Source organism: Pygocentrus nattereri, chromosome 23 (genome assembly GCF_015220715.1).
Source record: "Pygocentrus nattereri isolate fPygNat1 chromosome 23, fPygNat1.pri, whole genome shotgun sequence".
Lineage (NCBI taxonomy): Eukaryota > Metazoa > Chordata > Actinopteri > Characiformes > Serrasalmidae > Pygocentrus > Pygocentrus nattereri.
The window spans coordinates 5,706,047-5,726,255 of NC_051233.1; the positions used below are offsets into that span (position 1 = coordinate 5,706,047).

General features: G+C 41.2%; 1 protein-coding gene across 2 annotated transcripts in view; it reads right to left on the minus strand.

The window, feature by feature from the left end:
• The window catches only part of LOC108442885 (astrotactin-2), a 759,455-nt gene that overhangs the window by 139,517 nt on the left and 599,729 nt on the right, over positions 1 to 20,209 (minus strand). For both annotated transcript variants that reach the window (XM_037533175.1, XM_037533174.1), the window contains exon 14: positions 4,161 to 4,285. In XM_037533175.1, coding sequence (XP_037389072.1) covers positions 4,161 to 4,285 — 125 coding nt within the window. The remainder of the gene's footprint in view (positions 1 to 4,160; positions 4,286 to 20,209) is intronic.

Genomic DNA, 20,209 nt, shown 5'->3' on the forward strand with positions numbered 1-20,209 from the left:
GAGCCACAATTAGCCTGTTAGCCATCGCTGAGCCTCATTAAGCCTGTTAGCCATCGCTGAGCCACACTTAGCCTGTTAGCCATGGCTGAGCCACAATTAGCCTGTTAGCCATCGCTGAGCCTCATTAAGCCTGTTAGCCATCGCTGAGCCACACTTAGCCTGTTAGCCATGGCTGAGCCACACTTAGCCTGTTAGCCATCGCTGAGCCACACTTAGCCTGTTAGCCATGGCTGAGCCACACTTAGCCTGTTAGCCATCGCTGAGCCACACTTAGCCTGTTAGCCATGGCTGAGCCACAATTAGCCTGTTAGCCATGGCTGAGCCTCATTAAGCCTGTTAGCCATCGCTGAGCCACACTTAGCCTGTTAGCCATGGCTGAGCCACACTTAGCCTGTTAGCCATCGCTGAGCCACACTTAGCCTGTTAGCCATGGCTGAGCCACACTTAGCCTGTTAGCCATCGCTGAGCCACACTTAGCCTGTTAGCCATGGCTGAGCCACAATTAGCCTGTTAGCCATCGCTGAGCCTCATTAAGCCTGTTAGCCATCGCTGAGCCACACTTAGCCTGTTAGCCATGGCTGAGCCACACTTAGCCTGTTAGCCATCGCTGAGCCACACTTAGCCTGTTAGTCATCGCTGAGCCACACTTAGCCTGTTAGCCATCGCTGAGCCACACTTAGCCTGTTAGCCATTGCTGAGCCACACTTAGCCTGTTAGACATCGCTGAGCCACACTTAGCCTGTTAGTCATCGCTGAGCCACAATTAGCCTGTTAGCCATCGCTGAGCCACACTTAGCCTGTTAGTCATCGCTGAGCCACACTTAGCCTGTTAGCCATCGCTGAGCCACACTTAGCCTGTTAGCCATCGCTGAGCCACAATTAGCCTGTTAGCCATCGCTGAGCCACACTTAGCCTGTTAGCCATCGCTGAGCCACACTTAGCCTGTTAGTCATCGATGAGCCACAATTAGCCTGTTAGCCATGGCTGAGCCACACTTAGCCTGTTAGCCATCGCTGAGCCACACTTAGCCTGTTAGACATCGCTGAGCCACACTTAGCCTGTTAGCCATCGCTGAGCCACACTTAGCCTGTTAGTCATCGATGAGCCACAATTAGCCTGTTAGCCATCGCTGAGCCACACTTAGCCTGTTAGCCATGGCTGAGCCACAATTAGCCTGTTAGCCATCGCTGAGCCTCATTAAGCCTGTTAGCCATCGCTGAGCCACACTTAGCCTGTTAGCCATGGCTGAGCCACACTTAGCCTGTTAGCCATCGCTGAGCCACACTTAGCCTGTTAGTCATCGCTGAGCCACACTTAGCCTGTTAGCCATCGCTGAGCCACACTTAGCCTGTTAGCCATTGCTGAGCCACACTTAGCCTGTTAGACATCGCTGAGCCACACTTAGCCTGTTAGTCATCGCTGAGCCACAATTAGCCTGTTAGCCATCGCTGAGCCACACTTAGCCTGTTAGTCATCGCTGAGCCACACTTAGCCTGTTAGCCATCGCTGAGCCACACTTAGCCTGTTAGCCATCGCTGAGCCACAATTAGCCTGTTAGCCATCGCTGAGCCACACTTAGCCTGTTAGCCATCGCTGAGCCACACTTAGCCTGTTAGTCATCGATGAGCCACAATTAGCCTGTTAGCCATGGCTGAGCCACACTTAGCCTGTTAGCCATCGCTGAGCCACACTTAGCCTGTTAGCCATCGCTGAGCCACACTTAGCCTGTTAGACATCGCTGAGCCACACTTAGCCTGTTAGTCATCGCTGAGCCACACTTGCGCTTAGTTTTTCTGCAGTATTTCCTGATTCTGAGAACAGCATATAAAAAAAAATAAACCACAACAGTGAAAAGAATCCACTGATAATCCCATTGCTGGGTTTCTGTACATACCGGGTATGAATATAGTATCTAAGTCAAGGCACGTTGAGTGTTTACTTTGCTATACCACACTTGACTCATCTCAACAGCTAATTGCTAAGGCCTTGATTAGCCAAATTAGGCCTTTTAGAATGGAGTTAACTCTTCCTTTAAATACTGTGACTCTTTAGTACCTGAATCTGTTACCCTGCACATTTTCGCAGGATAAATACTGCTTAATGAAAAGCATTGACTGGATGATGAGGGTTTTCTCGGGAGTATCAAAGCACTTAGGGTCTGATTTCTCACTGCTAATGCTGCCAGACTCAACAACAGCTCAAATTTGATTTGGCGAAAAACTATCTGCTCTGTAAATCGCATTAGCTAATTCGCTCTCAAAGAAAAAAAAGAAGAAGAAGAGAAAAGAAACAATTAGCAGCTCTACTATTGTTCAGCATGAGGTCCAGACGAGGACAGTACACAGCATGGACCTCTGGTGTGCTGGGACTTCTCTGAGGTGTCTCTCAGGCAGCCAGGCAGAAAATTCTGCAGCCAGTTCAGCTAATGGTGGGATTAGGGTCACAGCCTGGGGGCCGTCGTGTCACAGAGTAGCCGGACTGCACACAAAGGTGCTAAGTAACAAGTTATAGCTTCTCTTATTCTTGAGCAGACCTACATTTTTCACTGCAACAGCACTTTTCTGAGTGTAACTCAATCATAATTACTTGTGCTTGAATAAAGTATGTAAGTGTTTTCAACGTGGGTAACCATTTCTGATCTCTCCAACTCACAACTCAACATTCTACCCAAAGACAAAGTTACACTATATGTACAAAGGCATTGGGACACCCATCCTAATTATTGAGTTCAGGTATTTCAGCCACACCCATTGCTATCAGACAGACACAATTAAGCACAAAGCCTTGCAATATTGATAGACAAACACTGGCAGTAGAATAGGTCATACTGATGAGCTCAGTGACTTGTAAAGCACATTGACACTGGACTCTGGAGCACTGGAAACCTATTCCATGGAGTGACGAGTCACATTTCTTTGTCTGTCAGTCTAATGGATGAGTCTCTTGGCGAATGCCAGGAGAACATTACCTGCCTCACTGCATTGTGCCAGCTGTAAAGTTTGGAGGAGGAGGGATAATGATATGGAGCTGTTTTTCAGGGGTTTATTTATACCCCTTAGTTCCAGCGAAAGGAAATCTTAACGCTTCAGCAGACCAAGACATTTTGGACTGTTCTATGCTTCCAACTTTGTGTGAACAGTTTGGGGAAGAACCTTTTCTGTTCCATCATGACTGAGCCCCAGTACGCAAAGCAAGGTCCATAAAGGCCTGGCTGGGTGAGTTTGGTAAGGATGAACTTGACTGGCCCTCACAAAGCCCTGACTTCAACCCCATCAAACACCTTTGAGATTAACTAGAATGGAGATTGTGAGCCAGACCCTTTCGTCCAATATCAGTGTCTGACCTCACAAATGCTCTTCTGGATGAATGAGTAAAAATTCCCACGGACACACAACAAAATCTTGTAGACAGCTTTCCAGAAGAGTGGAAGCTGTTAGAGATGCAAAGGCGGACCAAATCCATATTAACGCCTATGGATTTAGAATGGGATGTCATAAAAGCTCCTGTAGGTGTAATGTGCAGGTGGCCCAATACTTTTTGTCCATATAGTCTCTTCTGTGCATTTTTTCATTTTATACAGCATAACACAGTCGGAGCCTGCTTTTTTTGTTTATGTTAAGTGGTTATTAATTTTGTAGTATTCATTTTTCAGGAGATATTTATAGGGAGATTGAATATAGAGAATATGGGACTGCTAACTTCCACCTGCAAGACCTGACAGCACTTAACGTCTTAAGAGAGGAGAAAATCAAGCTGCAACATCTGAAAACATCCACAGGTGTTTCTGTCCATCCTTCCGCTGTGAGAAGACGACCCAGTGCTATGGGTCTGAAAGGATGTGTAGCTCTCAGGAAAAACCTCACTGAGAGATGCAAGAAAACTTGCACTACAACAATGAAACTGGACTTCAGAAATGTGACGTAAGGTTTTATAGACTGTCTCTGGAAAAGAATGGAAGCTGTAATGATATACTTTTATATCTAATTAGCTTTTGAGGAGTTAAATATACTTTCAGTTTATTTTTCCGGATGCTGAAATTGACCAATGCATCCTCAACAGCTGTTTTGACTGGAAATTACATACATGAAAGGATCCCTGTAGCAGCAGCGCTCTTATTTAACTTGCTCTGTGTCCACTCCTGATGGGTGTGAGTGACAGACCTGTGAGGAGTTGCAGGTTGGGCAGTGGTTCGGACAGCACTCCTCTACACTGCTCTTCGACCGGCAGGGGGATGACCATCAGTCCGTCTGCCAGCTGAGGGAAGTCTTTGATGAAGTTGTTATCCCTGTGGGAAACAAGGAACGTTAGAGGAACATTTCAGCAAAAAAAAAAAGAAAAGAAAATTCTGGGACAAACGGCAGTTTCACTCTCAGTATAGCCGAGTGAAGATAAAATTATGGCAAGAACAGCAACGCTGTAAGGATTAAGGGCACAGAGCTTCAGCGGACATGAGAAGTTGTTCTCCCTGATTTCAACCCTGAAAAAGTAAAGTTTTTTTAGCACTAAAATGTGTGTCCATTAAATGCAGCCAGGTGATAAAGTGGTGTACATGCACTTAATAATCCGATAACTGCAGAAAATCCGATTTTGTCAGGAATCCCATCAAAGCATTTACTTGCGCTTGAGTAATCAGATAATGGGGAAACTCCAGGTCTACATGAATCAGACAGTAATCCGATTTCTGCTTCGGCCAATAAGCTCAAACTTCGTGTGCATGTGAAAAAACAGAGCGCAGTACTGGAAATAGGCGGGTTTAACTCAGCACCCGCAGGACAGTGAGCGATGCTGAAACCAAATACATGCTAGACGAAATGAAGAGTTTACATATTCTTCATCTTCCAGATGATGTATGTTCATATTAAAACAGAAGGGTGGCATGAAGTTTGAGCTTAGTGGCCGAAGCAGAAATCTGATTACTGTCTGATTCATGTAGACCTGGAGTTTACTGATTACTGATTTACATCTGATTACTGATTATTTACAATCCAGCTCTCTTTATTGGACTCTTGATCAGATTTCTAGACCTTACTCTGATCCAAGAAATCAAAGTCTACTGTTTACATAACCATTTGAATAATCAGACATCAGGCAGAAATATTCAGTGCATATAAATGCTCTCAATGTTTGCAGCAAATAGTCCCGTTTTAACTGGTTTACACGTTATATTCTCTTCATAACTGTATCCTGCCCTCAGCTGGAGAAGGCTAGAAAGCTAATTGGCTATCAGACATCAAGCACAAGCGTTGCTTAAAAACAGTTAAAAATATAAAAAGGAAATTTTCTTATGTGCATGTTATGAGCTAAAAATGTCTGTATTTAAACTAGGGCTGGCATAAAAGCACAAAACTAAGGACAGTGGTGAAAATATCAGGGGCATTCTTGAAGCGCTGGTTTTAAAAAAAAACAAAAAACAATTTTATATTAGACATAGCTGTGCAATAGCATTGCTTTATGGTTTTCTGCCTGTAAGTGCCTCTCAGTGGAAAAGTTTAATTTAAATGACTTTATTAGTGTGAATCAGGGTGCAGGGTATAAGCAGGATCCTCTGACTAAGGCCTTTCTTTCACACAGGCTCAGGTTTCTGTTGACAGATCAATTAAGGTACACACATTCAAGCATCTCAACAAGAAAGATCGTTGATATTTTTATGTGTTAGCACATTTTTCATTATGTCAGTATATTACAAGCATTCAGCATATTGAAGACCAGACCGTAAGACACTCAACTCATCTTGGGGTGCAGGAATAAAGGGTAGGCCTGCTTATGTGGTGTCTGACACTAGTGTTAGAAAAGGTTCTGGTGAACATTTCTTGTTCATCAAGGTACAAACTATGTAAATGTTCCTTCAAAAGGGCCTGCAGTGGTTTTAAGGTCCGATTGTGCACCTTAGATAGTTTTTTCCAGGTGAAAAGTTTGTATCTTTTCGTACCCGAATGGAACAGTAAAAAAAGCCTGGTGGCGAGACGGGGTGTGTGGAGTCAGCACAGCTTAGAAAATATCATTTCAATGGATTATAGTTCAGTTATGTCCCTTGACTAAAGGTACCGAGTTGGACCATTGAGTGTACCACCCCAGTGACAAGAGTGACAGTTTAGTACCTGATTTTTTTTTTTTTTCTGAGAGTAAAAATAGATGGAACAAGTCACTTTGTTTGGCTGTTAATACTGTTTTTAGCCATGCAATTGCATTTTTCTCCATTTCTATAGATATACTGTTCCACATTAGCCTTGTAGCTCCAGTGCGAATAGAAGGAAACTTTGCACACCAAACACGTCTCGCCTTATCATCTACATTTGGTATGAGAAGAAAACTGTGCACGCTTGATTTCTTGACCCTGTTTCTAAATTGGGTGAAGCATTTTCACACTTGCGGAGACTTCATGACCAATCCAGCAGCGTCTTTGGCTCCACACTGATGGTATGGATTAGCCCTGAGGTCATCCACTCCTTTCTAAGTGGAGAAGGCGAAGGTTTGGAGTGATAGAGTGCACTGGAGGAATTTAGAGCGAGTCTGGAGCGAGGGCTGAGCCGGCGGTGGGCCGGGCCAGATTGACAGGAGCTCGTGTGATGACTGACTGGGCCTTAAAGGGCAGAGAAGGGACTGAGCAGAGATTGGAACACAGCACTGGAACTGCACGGAGAGATAAGCGACGAGAGAGAGAGAGAGAGAGAGAGAGAGAGAGAGAGAGAGAGAGTGAGATTTTACACAAGTAGGGGGCAGCATTCACAGCCATAGAACTAAAGGTCCTCTCTCTTCTAAGACCATGAGTCAGTACATCTGTGCATGAGAGATAGACCGGGGAAAAAAGACAACAAACGGAGAGATAGGAGCAGATTCCCTTTAAGAAAATACATAAACAACATCAAATGCTTCACCTGATTGATTTTCAAAGTAGGAGCCAGTCTGCTGAGAGAAGGAGGATTCGTTTCACATCTTTACTGAGTTTTTAGGAAAGGCTCAGGCCGAGAATGTAAGGAAATAAAAACATACAGCTGAATGGATTATGGTCTTTCAATTCAATGATGTCTCTCTTTAATGTTTTGTCTAACGTCCTGTGTGAAGCACTTTGACACTCTAAAACCAAAAGATAAGTGCTTCATAAATACGGATTTTATGTGTTTATTAAAAACATTCCTCCTTTAAAGGGGAAACAGTTTTCCATCAATTTTTCAAAATTATAAATCATTTAATGGTTTACTTGTAAAGTAAATCATTCAAAGTGGTTTGGTGTGAAATACGCCTTTCTAGAGAAATTTACAGTCAGAATTGTTCACCATTATAGTACAAGGAACCAGACATCCAAAGCATTTAATGGCTCTGACAGCTGCATCCCATTAAGTTATTACACTGTCACAATTGGCCCCTCCCAGTCCTCCATGAGCTTTTGTTTTGTTTTGGTCTTGTCCATGTGCTTTCTTTGTTTTGATTCTTCCTTGTTCTGCCCCCTTGTTTCTTGACTCCGCCTTTTATTGTTCTCACCTGTGTTATCCTCCTGTGTATTGTTAACCCTCCTTGTTTCTTAGCATTTAATTCTTGTGTTTTCCCCTGTTAGTTGCTGGTCTTCGTATGGTATTGTTTGGTGTTTGTTCGTCTGGTTTCCATTATATTTCATAGTCTCTGTTATTGTGTTTAGTCTGTATTCTTTATAATTCTCTATAACTTTTGGTTATGTCTATCCCTCGTTCTATCCGTGTTGGCTCTTTGATACTGGACTGTTTTGACCCTGATTATGGATTTTCCCTTAATAAATCTCGCTTCTCTCAGCATGTGCGTCTGCCTCCTCATCGCCCCCTGGCGTTACACACATAATGGTTCTAACTTTGTGTAAATAGAGCACAATATAGAAATATGTCCACATATGCAGTCGAGACTGACGCGGCTTTTTTCTGAATTTCTACAAACACCATTTCATTTTATAGTAAATTAGTTTGGGCTGGTTTGTGTTTATGAACAGAGGCCTACAGATCAACATAGTAAAGGAGCTCATCTTTGATCTTGAGTTTAAAGCCAGTTTTTATTCAACTTAAACTTGGAACTAAGTTGTAAATAAATCTGAAACTGAAACTTTGCTTGTGTGTAAAAAGTGATTTCAGAGCCACTCGGTTCTCCCTGATGGAAACTGTTTACCTTCAGTGTTTTGTGCTTCTGATCATTTTAATAGACGTCAGCGTCACTAATTAATGACGTTCTATTAAAAGACTGGTTTACCAAGAGAGACGCTGGAGGACTTTCACCTGAAATGAGTTCATGAAGTGAGTCTTGTTATAAATTACATAATTACTCTTTTAGTACTTTTACTTTTGATACTTAAGTACATTTGAAAGTAAATACTTTAGTACTTTTACTCAAGTGGAGGTCTAAAGGGGGGAACTTTTACTGGAGTAATATTTTATCTTGGGTATTTCTACTTTAACTCAAGTACAAGATTTGTGTACTTCATCCATCACTGGTCATTTTTAATGCACACTGTGACTGTCTTTGTATTGTTACTGGTTTGTAGGTGAGCACCAGTTTCATCAAGGCAAACTCTTCATACACTGTAAGTGGTTTTGTCCAATACAGCCAATTTAATTCTGTTAATAAAGGTCAGTAGAACACTGCAAATAGTGTTGAGGTGAAAGAAGAGCGTTAAATGTGCACTCTCAGAAATAAAGGTACTAAACTGTCACTGGGGCAGTGCCCCTCTTGTCACTGGAGTGGTACCCTCAAGGGTCCTCAAGGGAACATAATTGTACCATAATCCACTGAAATGATATTTTCTAAGCTGTACTGACTCCACACACCCTGTCTCGCCTCCAGGCTTTTATTCTACTGTTCCGTTTTAAAGCATTCGGTTCTGAAAAGGGACAAATATGAACTTTTGACCTGGAAAAATGTATTTAAGGTTCACAATCAGACCTTAAAACCACTGCTGGACCTTTGAGGGAACATTTACACTGTTTGTACCGTAATGAATGAAAAATGTATCTTCACAGCATCTTTATTTCTAACAGTGTAGTGGACATCTTAGCTCTTTTCTTTTGGAAGCATGCACTTGAATACAAAGCCTCTATGTCTCTCTCTCTCTCTCTCTCTCTTTCTTTCTCTCTCACTCTCTTCCTCCTTTCTATCCATCTTCTCTGACTTTCACAAGGGATTTCAGTGGAGGAGGGTGAAACCGCAAGAGCCTGTTAGAGGCAATCAGGACATCCTTTACTGGAAGAGGAGCGAAAGAGAAAGAGAAAGAGAGAGAGAGAGAGAGACAGAGAGAGAGAGGGGAGAGAGAGAGATGCAACAAAGAAAAGCGAGAGGTAGAAAGAGTGAGATATTTAGAGATAAGAGAGACAGAGCAGAGAGAATGATATATAGATAGAAAGAGGGAGAGAGAGATGAGACAAATAAAAGAGAGGTAGAAAGAGAGTGAGATATTGAGAGATAAGAGAGACAGAGGAGAATGATATATAGATAGAGAGAGGGAGAGAGAGGGAGAGGGAGGGAGATGAGAGACAGAGAGGAGACAAAGAAAAGAGAGAGATAAGAGAGAGAGAGACAGGAGAGAGAATGCTATATAGATAGATAGATAGAGATAGAGAGAGAGAGAGAGAGCACTGTAAAAAGATCACTCGTCCGTGCTCACAGAAATCTATCGATTGGTAAATTAAATCAGCGAGCGTCTGGTGGCCGCGCGGCCGTGAGAGCTGACGAGTGTTCTCGGTACAAGGCCTCACTCTATAGATTTTTCTCCTACATAAAGGTTTGTCCTTGTCACCAGCGTGAGCTCGTTAACAGTCCGTCTGTTTAGACTGGGCGGGAACTTAATGTTCTCTGCTCCTTCAGGACGGCCGTGTATGTTCTGGACAGAAGCTGCTAAATGGCTTTTTCATGGTCATCACTGGCAGCTGAAAGCAGAATGGCTGAAGCCTAGAGGCTGAACAGTAGATCAGTTTGTTAACTGTTACTGTGTTATTGCCCTTTGGAATGCTGATAACATAAAAGGTTGCAATATGCAAATGAGCCCTGTAACCAATTACAGTGATTTTATACTGTTTTTTTAACAGGGTTTCTGTGGGTGTGATTTTACATCATATTGTATAGTCACTGCTATTTTGAGGACCAAATCAGGGAGTGACTGTGCTGTGCGATGCCTTCAATTAGCTGTGCTTTGTGAATAATTTACCTGTAAGATGTGACAGAAGCTGAAAATGAAGAGAAACACACGGACGTTTAATTCAGTGTTTTCACTCCAGGTTTGGAGCCGCTGCACTGCATAGTTCAGTGGTTCTCTCTGCTCTTCACACCTCGTTCAGATCAAGAAGGGATTAATCAGCTGATAATATCAGGTATTTCAACCAGGAAACCCAGTTATGCAGTTCAGGGGTTTCAGGACTGGAGCTGAACTCTGAACTAACTGCACTGCCAAACTTACAGAATCACGTCTGTCGAGACACGACGTCGTTTTCCGAGCCACGACATTCAGTCTGATATTTAATGCTTATGTTTCTCCATTCAAACCTCATTTAAATCTCCAGAAACAGAGAGTAGAGTTATACCGGGGGTCTGCAGCTCCGGACTGTATTACATAAATACTTATAAGGGCTCTGAACTGGAAAAGCTGCATTATCTTCATGAGATAGCAAGTTCAGTCCCTGGTGATGCCACAGCCGTCCATAAGTAAAAAATCATGTGATCTGTGTGAAAGAATAACTAAACGCTGAGGTTGTGAAATGGGTTTATTAGCTATCTGGCATTTTTTGGTTTTGGTGTGTTAATCTTTTCTTGTTCATTTTGGAGCCCCTAAAGTGTCATGGTGATTATTTTTAAATAATTCAAACCCACAGATTACTATATTGAGGCCACAAGTTAAGTTTCTCATAAATGGTCTTCTTAGTATATTAATCACTTAGTATATTAATCACTTCAAAATAGTTATTTGTGGTCTCAATATAGTATTTGTGGGCTCAACATTGCAATTTGTAGCCTCTATATAATAATTCATTGCCAGAATATAATAGATTGTGGTCTCAATATAGTAAAATTTAGCCTCAATACAGTAATTATTGGCCTCAATATGGTAATTTGTTGGCTCAACACAGTAATTTGTTGCCTCAATATAGTCATTTCTGGCCTCAGTATTATAAGTTGTAACCTCAGTGTTGTGTTCTTTGGCCTCACCATATTAATGTTTGGCCTCAACATAGTAATTTGTAGCCTCAGTGTAGTTTGGCCGCATTGTAGTAACTTGTGGCCTGAACGTAGTTAATCTTGGACTTAATGGCTTCAATGTAGCAATATACAGTCTTAGTATAGTAATTAGTGGCCACGACAGTAAATAGTGGTCTGAATATAGTCAATTTTAGCCTCAATATAGTAATTTGTGGCTTCAATATATCAATATTTAGCCTTAGTATAGTAATTAGTGGCCATAATATAGTAAATATTTGTCTCAATATAGTAAAGTATAGCCTCAATATACTAACTTGTGACCTCAATGTAGTAACTCCTGGAGCCGTGGCAGTTGCACAATACAGTTAGCACAATGATAATTGGAAGAATATCAGCTCCAATGACTTTTTTACCTACACTGGCCTCATAGCTTTAGAACAGAACTAAAGACGTGAACTTCAGACACCAAACATGTCTCGGCTGCTTTACTAGATTTGGGGTAAGGGGGCCTCACTGATCTACTGCTGTTTAATGTCGTACACATGCAGTGCAGCTATGTTATCCGCGGTTACTCTGTGCTGCCGGCAGATTTATACCCCCCCGTCTCAGGTCGGCCTGATCACCGCGCATGAGAGATTTGTTCCGAAACGGATCTTCACCTGTGCCAGTTTGAGTACTGGAAGGAAAAAGATAAAAGGGGGGAAAAAACTAAAAGGAATGAAGAGAGAGCGGAAGCAGACACATTTGGATGCATGTGGTTTGTAGAACACTGGGCTGTGGTTCAATACCGCCTGAGGGACTTACTTAGCCCTCTGCGCCAGCAGTGACTGTGTGTGTGCTTGTGTTTAGCCATGTTTCATTCAGTACTCCTGAGTCTTCATTAGAGTGTTTGTCTCTGAGCCGCGGCTGCTGCCGTCCGGCTGGAGCTGCTCAAAATTCCACTCTCAAACCCCAACACTGACCAGGAGCCAGAGTGAACTGAGTCTGTGACAGTAATGAAAATGCGAGTACCTGTGGTGAACCATATCTATTAGAGCTAGACCTGCGGTTCAGGACAAATATATCAAAACGTAGGCAAAAAATAAGGAAAAAACAAAATATAATGCTAATTTCTGCAAGCTCCCCTACAGGATTTCCAATAGCAGGTTAGCACTGAGTTAGAGTTAGTGTACATCTTTGCCCTTTCTAGATTAAATATAGACATGTGGAAGCCTGTAAAAGGCATTTCGTATGTTTTATTTAGAGTTTGTAACATATATCAATGCATATTTGAGGCCTGACATAGACGTGCCACTGCTTTCCGTCTTATCAAATCACTGAAAACCTGGCCTCCAAAGTCCGAACCAATAGGGGAGCTCTCTGGGCTGTTTCTACACTATATGGACAAAAGTATGGGACACTACACATCACACCTGCAGTAGATTTAATGCCATCCCATTCTAAACCCACAGGCAATAATATGGAGTTGGTCACCATTTACAGCTATAACACTCCTCTTTTGGGGTGTTGGAGTTCAAAGATTAAGATGTGTGTCCCAATACTTTTGTCTATATAGTGTACATAGAAACAACAAAGGAAAAAAAATCTGTTTAGATGACTTTTCATTGGGTGTTTCAAGATTTCAACTCTTTTGTTTCTAACCAGAACTGAATAATAAGAGTATTACAAGATAAATAATAATAATAATAATAGTAATAATAATAAAACATGTAGAGAAAACAAGTATGATGGCTCTATAAAATAGGAGTGAATAAAAAATGACAGACTCAAACTGGAATAAAACCTCAAAAATAGTCACTTTACAGGAGAAAGAAAAAACATACTTTACTTTTAATGTAAGTCAATGGAACCAAACTTTTTTCCAAGTCATTTTGAGCCTTTTTTTTGGTCCATTCGTCATGAAATTTACACACAATGTCAACATCAGCAGGAGTTTTCAAATGATCTCAAAAAGTGAAAAATGACAAAAAACGGAGAAACCAGGTTTTGTTTTGACAGCAGTGATTTATTAGTTCCCAGAAATTGTCAGGCCTTCCCTGAAGACTTGCACATAGCTGTGAAGACATGACACACAGCACATAGCTGTCAAATGGTTGGGGCTATCTAGTCTCGCAAGCCAGACTTCTACCTATCGTCAATGGATCTGATGCATTTTGTTGCATTTTGAACCACATAACTGCCTACTTTGACAGGAAGGGGCTGTTTGACTGACATACAAAATGACCAACCACAGATTACTGGTTTTTGTAGGGGTGCTTTTAAACTGGGCTACACTGAAAACATGCCCACAGAAAACAAACTGGTATGCTTCAGAAAAAGGATCTTGTTTACGAGCTACTAAACACTTCAAAATAAAAGTCCTAAACTCTTAAACTTTTAAACTTTGTGCCGTGATCTTCACTTTTATTAATCCAGCAACTATTTCGTGCCCTGAATTGCTCCTCATGCCGTGCAGACCAGGCAAGTTTGTCTCCTGTTTGATCTGCGGTGGGCTGGCCCAAATATTTGAGCACCTTAGCCAGAGGGCACTGGCCCCACCGGCCTGGTCAGTAATCCATCTCTGTCAATAGATTGCATAATTAAACATTCCTGCCAGAATTACTGGGAACATTGAGAGGCCTTTGTGTTCACTAACCTACAGCTAATCCTGACCTCCACCGCCAGATCACTTAAGGAGGTGATATTAGTTAAGAACAGTGTGTTTGTAATATTATATCATATTTTATTGTATTGCACTGTGTATTGTAGTTTACTGTATTGTATTGTATTGCACAGAGTTCTGTTTTCAGCTCTGCTCCTTTTCTCTCTGTATCTACAGGGACTTTCTGTTTCTAGCAGTATCTGAGCTCAGGACCGTCTTTCTCTCTAACCTGTGGGTAACTAGCAAAGATACTTTCTCTAGATAGACAAAGCGCTTCTTGTAAGTCACTCTGGATCAGAGCGTCTGCTAAATGCTGTAAATGTAAATGTAAAGTCTGTAAAATGGTTTTATTCCGTGAGTCTCTCACACACACATCTTTCCATCACTACTGACCACACACCCTCAACTGACCACGCACATACTGACCCAATGGACGCTCTACACCCTCTCTCTACACTCTCTCTCTCTCACTCTTTCTCTGTATCCATTCTTCCTCCTTCTCTCTCACTTCTCCCAATTCAGTCTTTTTTGCTCTCTCTCTCTCTGTTTTCTTTGTCTCTACTCCCATTTTTTATTTCCTGTCTCTCCTTTCTCTCTCTCTACTCCTTTTCCTACCTCTTTCTCTTTTGCTTCTCCCAATTCCATCTATCCTGCTCACTGTCAAACTCTCTCTCTAATTTCTTTTAAACTCTCTCTCTCTCTCATATTCTCTCTCTCTCTCTCTCTCTCTTTAATTTCTTTTAAACTCTCTCTCTCTCTTTAATTTCTTTTAAACTCTCTCTCTTTGATATTCTCTCTCTCTCTCTCTCTCTCTCTCGCTCTCTGTCTTTAATTTCTTTTAAACTCTCTCTCTCTTTAATTTCATTTCTTTTAAACTCTCTCTCTCTCTTTGATATTCTCTCTCTCTCTGTCTTTAATTTCTTTTAAACTCTCTCTCTCTCTCTCATTTTCTCATTTCTTTGTCTATCTTTGCTCTCTATTTTCTCTTTACCTCTATTTTTCTTTTCTCTCTCTTTCTCTTATTTCTCTGTCAATCTCTATTTCTTTTCTCTCTCTTCCTCTTTCACTTTCTCTTTCTATCTCTGTCTATTTTTCTCTTTTTTATCTTTCTTTCTCTCTCTCTCTGGATCTTCTCCTCTTCCTTCCTCTTTCTCTCTTACTTCTCCCAATTCTGTCTTTCCTTCTCTCCCTCTCTCTCTCTCTCTCTCTCTCTCTCTCTCAGTGGGAGGATTTAATGACAGCATGATTGTCTCTCAATTAAAGCACCCCCCCAACACTCACACACACACACACACACACACCTCGTCCGGTTCGTTTCTGCTGCTTCTCGTTTAGCCTAATTGCTGAAACATTTGTCTTCTCTCTATAGTCTTGCTCTCTTGCTGCCTTTACTTGTCTTTCTTTCTGCCTGGCTGTTAAAAATGAATACAAATAATGATTAATTATTAAATTTGAAAAGCGTGAGTAGCACCTCTTGTACAAAACGCACTTCGTTCTCATTATCTCTTCAGCGTTAAATCTAACAGTAGCTGCTATCACTACAAATCAGTGTACAGAGTGAAAATACGTGGAGGAATTAAAATATTTAAACAGCAGTCTTTAGTGTGACTAACTGTGGTCAAATATTGAAGTGGTGACATGTCTCATCTACCAGTTCTGAGATATTAATACTGTGCTTGTGAAAAAAAGCAGTAACTACAAGTAACTACAACTACAGTAAAACACTAACTAAACGTACACTTAACAACAGCTGAACACATTCAATTCTAGTCATTCGGAGGGGTTTGGTGTGAAATGGTCCAGATTTCCTTACCATGGCAGTGATAGGAACCAGAGGTCACCATGTCTACAACACAAATATAGACATTTTATTGACCAAGTTTTTCCGTGTAATATTATTGGTAAAATAGTGGCAAACTTGGAAAAAATATGTTTTCTTTGGGGACTATTTTGCCCTGTAACACCCTGTATGTACATCACCACCATGAATGGATTTTAAACTTATGGTTTAGACACAAAAACCCATCGTAAAACAGTGAGTGTGTTTATATGCACTCAATAATCCAATCATAATCGGATTTCTGCAGGTGTCCGATTATTCAAATGGTCATGTGAACGGCACACTCCAATCTGGAAATCTAACAAAAAAGCTGGATTTTAGCTCAGTAATCAGATTTCTTAGTGCACGTGAACTCTTACTCTGATTTCTTTCGCATTTCACAGTCTGCGCATGTGTGAAACCGGTGGTGGTACCAGAAATAAGTGAGCAGTGTTGCCGGAAACAAAATAGCAGCAAAACACTTTTGGAGCTGAAATTCAATGAGCACACGCTAGCCAGCATCAGTTAGCATGATGCTATTTGCATGGTGGTAACTGGCAGCTGCTTGCTTTCAGTTGTCATTAGCAAAATTAGCTTTTTTAACTGAACTATTCCTTCATGTCATGTGAGAGCATTAAGTCTCATGAATTCTCTTGAGAATGAATTCTAATGAACATGACTTAGAGAAAAAGCTAAATGCTAATGTTGCTAAAAGGATGCGAAAACAAATCGGGTATCGTGCAAATGACAAAATCTCGTCATTGACTGAATCCCAGCGTCAGAAATAACACTCATAAACATTAAAGAAATAGTCCAGTCAAAAAAAAAAAGAAGCTAAAATTGCTAACAGTGAAACTGGACCCCAGATATTTTCAGGTAAATGACAGAGTGACATGAAACCTGCTAGCTTGCATTAAGAGAGTTTCAGCCTCAGACGTAACACAAACATGGCTTCAAAAATGTTTAGACTGAAGAGCTCATGTGGCTCACAGTGGGTCAAAACAAATGCATCATAATCTAAATAACAAAACAACATCGTGCTAACTTGTCTGCTAGCATCCATTGAATTCCGGCCTCAGAGTTCACCCTCAAACCTGGCATAAAGGAACAGTTCAGTTAATACAGCTAGCAACGTTCGAAAGCAAACGGGCAACAGTTGCTGTTATGCAAATGAGATAATGACATCATGCTAACTGATGCCAGCTTGCATGCTAGCATGCATGAATTGCCTTTTATTCCCAAACCCATACGGAATTCTCATATCTGGCCATTTCAATATATTTGTCATGTTTACATATAGCAAGAGGATAGCAGCCCACTGTTGGCCTGTTGATGGCAAAGCTGGTGGTCTATTGGAATTTTGATCAGCATTTTCCAGATGGCCCACCGGTGGTTAAGCAGAGTATTGGATAGAATTCCGGTATCATTGCTTATTTCCCGCTCACAGTCCAATGTACTTATATTTCCTTCTTCCTTTGAAAGGAAATACGAAAAAGTAGTTTTTTTTAACGAACTACTCATTTACTCTTACTTGAGTAATTTTATCTACTAATACTTTTACTTGTACTTGAGTAAATTATCACCATAGTAACAGTACTTGTACTTGAGTAGGCATTTTAGCAATAACATTTTCTACAAAATCATTTTATATTCGGCCTAGTCATCATTTCTTTTCCTCTCGGTTGTTTGTGATATTCATCTTAGTCTGTTTTCCAAAATAAAAGTCTCTGTGCATTTATAAAATGTTTGAGGCGATTAAAAACTACTTAGAGCTTGTATGCAGGACAGTAATCTGGGTGGTCAGAGGGCGGGGCCAGCAGCGTCAAACAGTCAGTGGGGTGCCGACCTTATCAAGCCAGTGGACTGATATATACTGGCAATCAGAAACATGTTTATAACTTTTTTGAAATTGGTAAATTTGGCAATTTGAAAATATTCAACATATATTTCAGTCATATATTCAACTTATACAAATATGTATGTGTAACATATATATTTAAAAAAAATATGAGATGTTGAAAAACATTATGTATATATGCAACACACTGCTCAAACATGCAAGCTTCATCTTTTAAATGGTTTTATGGGCCTCATTTGGATTTTTTGCTTGAAAAATTGTTTTTGTGTTTTATATATATATATATATATATATATATATATATATATATATATATATATATATATATATATATATCTGATGATTGATTCTTACATACTTGTACACTACAGAAATGCCATGGGAATGTCTGGTCAGTTAAAAAAGCTAATGACACCTGGATGCACATGATGCTGGATATTGAAGCTATACACACAAAGGATTAGCACATAGGCTGAAGAAAAATCTGATAGTATTTTTTTTAATTACTTCACTAAATAAAAACATAATTCAAAAGCATCTCGGTGCCTCACTGAAATAAAGCGATGCTGCTGTTACTCGCCTTGGCCGCTGGAGGGCGCTGTCCCCCTGCGCTGTAAAGCCACAGAGCGGCCCGAACAGAGTCAGCAGTCTGCCAGTTCACATCCATCGTAAAGGTGAGCATGTAGAGGACCCTTCAGCAATTCTGAACCATACACACAGCGAGGGGCTTCTTTTCTCATTACTCACACATTCTCTCTCTCTCTCTCTCTGTCTCTTTCTCTGCCTCCCTCCCTCGCTCTCTCTCAGTCAAGGATGTTTATTTTTATTTTCTATAATTCATACCCCACGTCACCCCCCCCTTCCAACCCCCACATACACACTCCGATACTGCGGGAGTCCCAGTGGACGGTGAATCAAACACGATGATGCACCTTCAACATCCGCCCACCATGTACAGAACACTGTTTTTCCCCCCCTGACTCATGATGACCGTGGAACATAAATATGAAACAAACTGTTTGTTTGCCGTAGTGTCAGAACTAACACTCAGCAACATAAACATGGCTTAGTGGAATGGAATCGTCAGAAAAAGTTAACACAATTTGCCTGGCTCACTTGTGGGCCACATCCTTGCTTTGTTCTGGCCCAGTATACGTCTGGGTCCTCGGCCCAGATCTAGCCCAATATACGGCTGGGTCCACGGCCCAGATCTGGCCCAATATACGGCTGGTTTCTCGGCCCAAATCTGGCCCGCACACTGTAAAGTGAGTACAACTAAAGTATACGGCCCAAATCTGGTTCTAGCGTGGCCCAACTACACTGTTGGTCCACAATATTCATGCCAGAATTGTCCCTCAAATGTAAACACAAGGCAAATCAGAATAAAGCTGTGCAGGATATGGCCCTATTCTGGCCCTCATGCCTAACATCTACCTGGTAGTCAATCAACACTGACATAGGAAAGCTAGAATTGTCTGTTATGTGGGTTATTACACCCATAAGCTTATGAATGTTTAGTCTAAAAAGCTAAAGGGTGCTAACAAAGTGTGAAAGCAAATTTAGCATCATGCAAAAGACAAAATGGCATCATGCTAAATAAAGCCTGCTAACTTTCATGAATCAAGTTTTAGCCTCAGAATTTGCACTCGTTAATATTAAACAAATAGCGATAGTTTGGTTAAAAAACGTTGCCAATGATGGGTGAAAGCAAATCATCATGCATATGGCATGAAGCTAACTGAAGCCTGCTGGTTTCCATCCATTATACAGCAGCCCCAGAATTAGCACTCAAACATGGCAAAAAGAAAGCTAACGTTGCTAACAGTGAGTGAAATTAATGTTTTATACAAGTGCTATGCTAACTGTTTCCTGCTAGCCTCCATTCATTGAATTCCAGCTTCAGAGGTAACACAGCATGATATGGCTAACACAGCTGGTCACCAGCAAATCCAGCATATGTTGTGCTTTGCATGGTGATCTGCTGGTCAGTGGCAAAGGAAGTCAACATGTTGGTCACCAGCAGAAACACCATATGTTGCGTTTTGGATGCTGGTATGCTGATGGTCATGCTGGCTGAGCAGATCAGCATAAACCAGCAAAGAGCAACTTAGACCATTGTGAGCCAGTTCAGTTAAGAAAGCTAATGTTGCTAACAGCTGAAAGCAAAGCATTCAGTTATTATTATTATTATTATTATTATTATTATTATTAAAATCATCATGCAAATGACAACAAGCTAATAGAAGCCTGCTAGCTTACATTCACTGGATTCCAATGTCAGAATTAATACATGGCTTAAATAAATACACCAGACAGAAAAGCTAATATGGGTGATTGTGAGTGATGGGGGCAGTCGTGGGCTGGAGGTTAGGCAACTGGCCCTGTGACCAGAAGGTCGATCCCCAGTGCCAACAGCACATGACTGAGGTGTCCTTCAGCAAGACACCTAACCCCCAACTGCTCCCCAGGTGCTGTGGATAGGGCTGCCCACCACTCTGGGCAAGTGTGCTCACTGCCCCCTAGTGTGTGTATTCACTAGTGTGTGTATTCACTAGTGTTTCACTTCACGGATGGGTTAAATGCGGAGGTGGAATTTCCCCATTTGTGGGATTAATAAATATCTAAAAAATAAATAAATAAATTGGCTACAGTTGTCATCATGCAAAAGACAAAATGACATCAAGTTGACCGAAGCTTCCATTCACTCAGAATGAACACTCATTAGCCTGGCCTAAATGTTTAGTCTGAA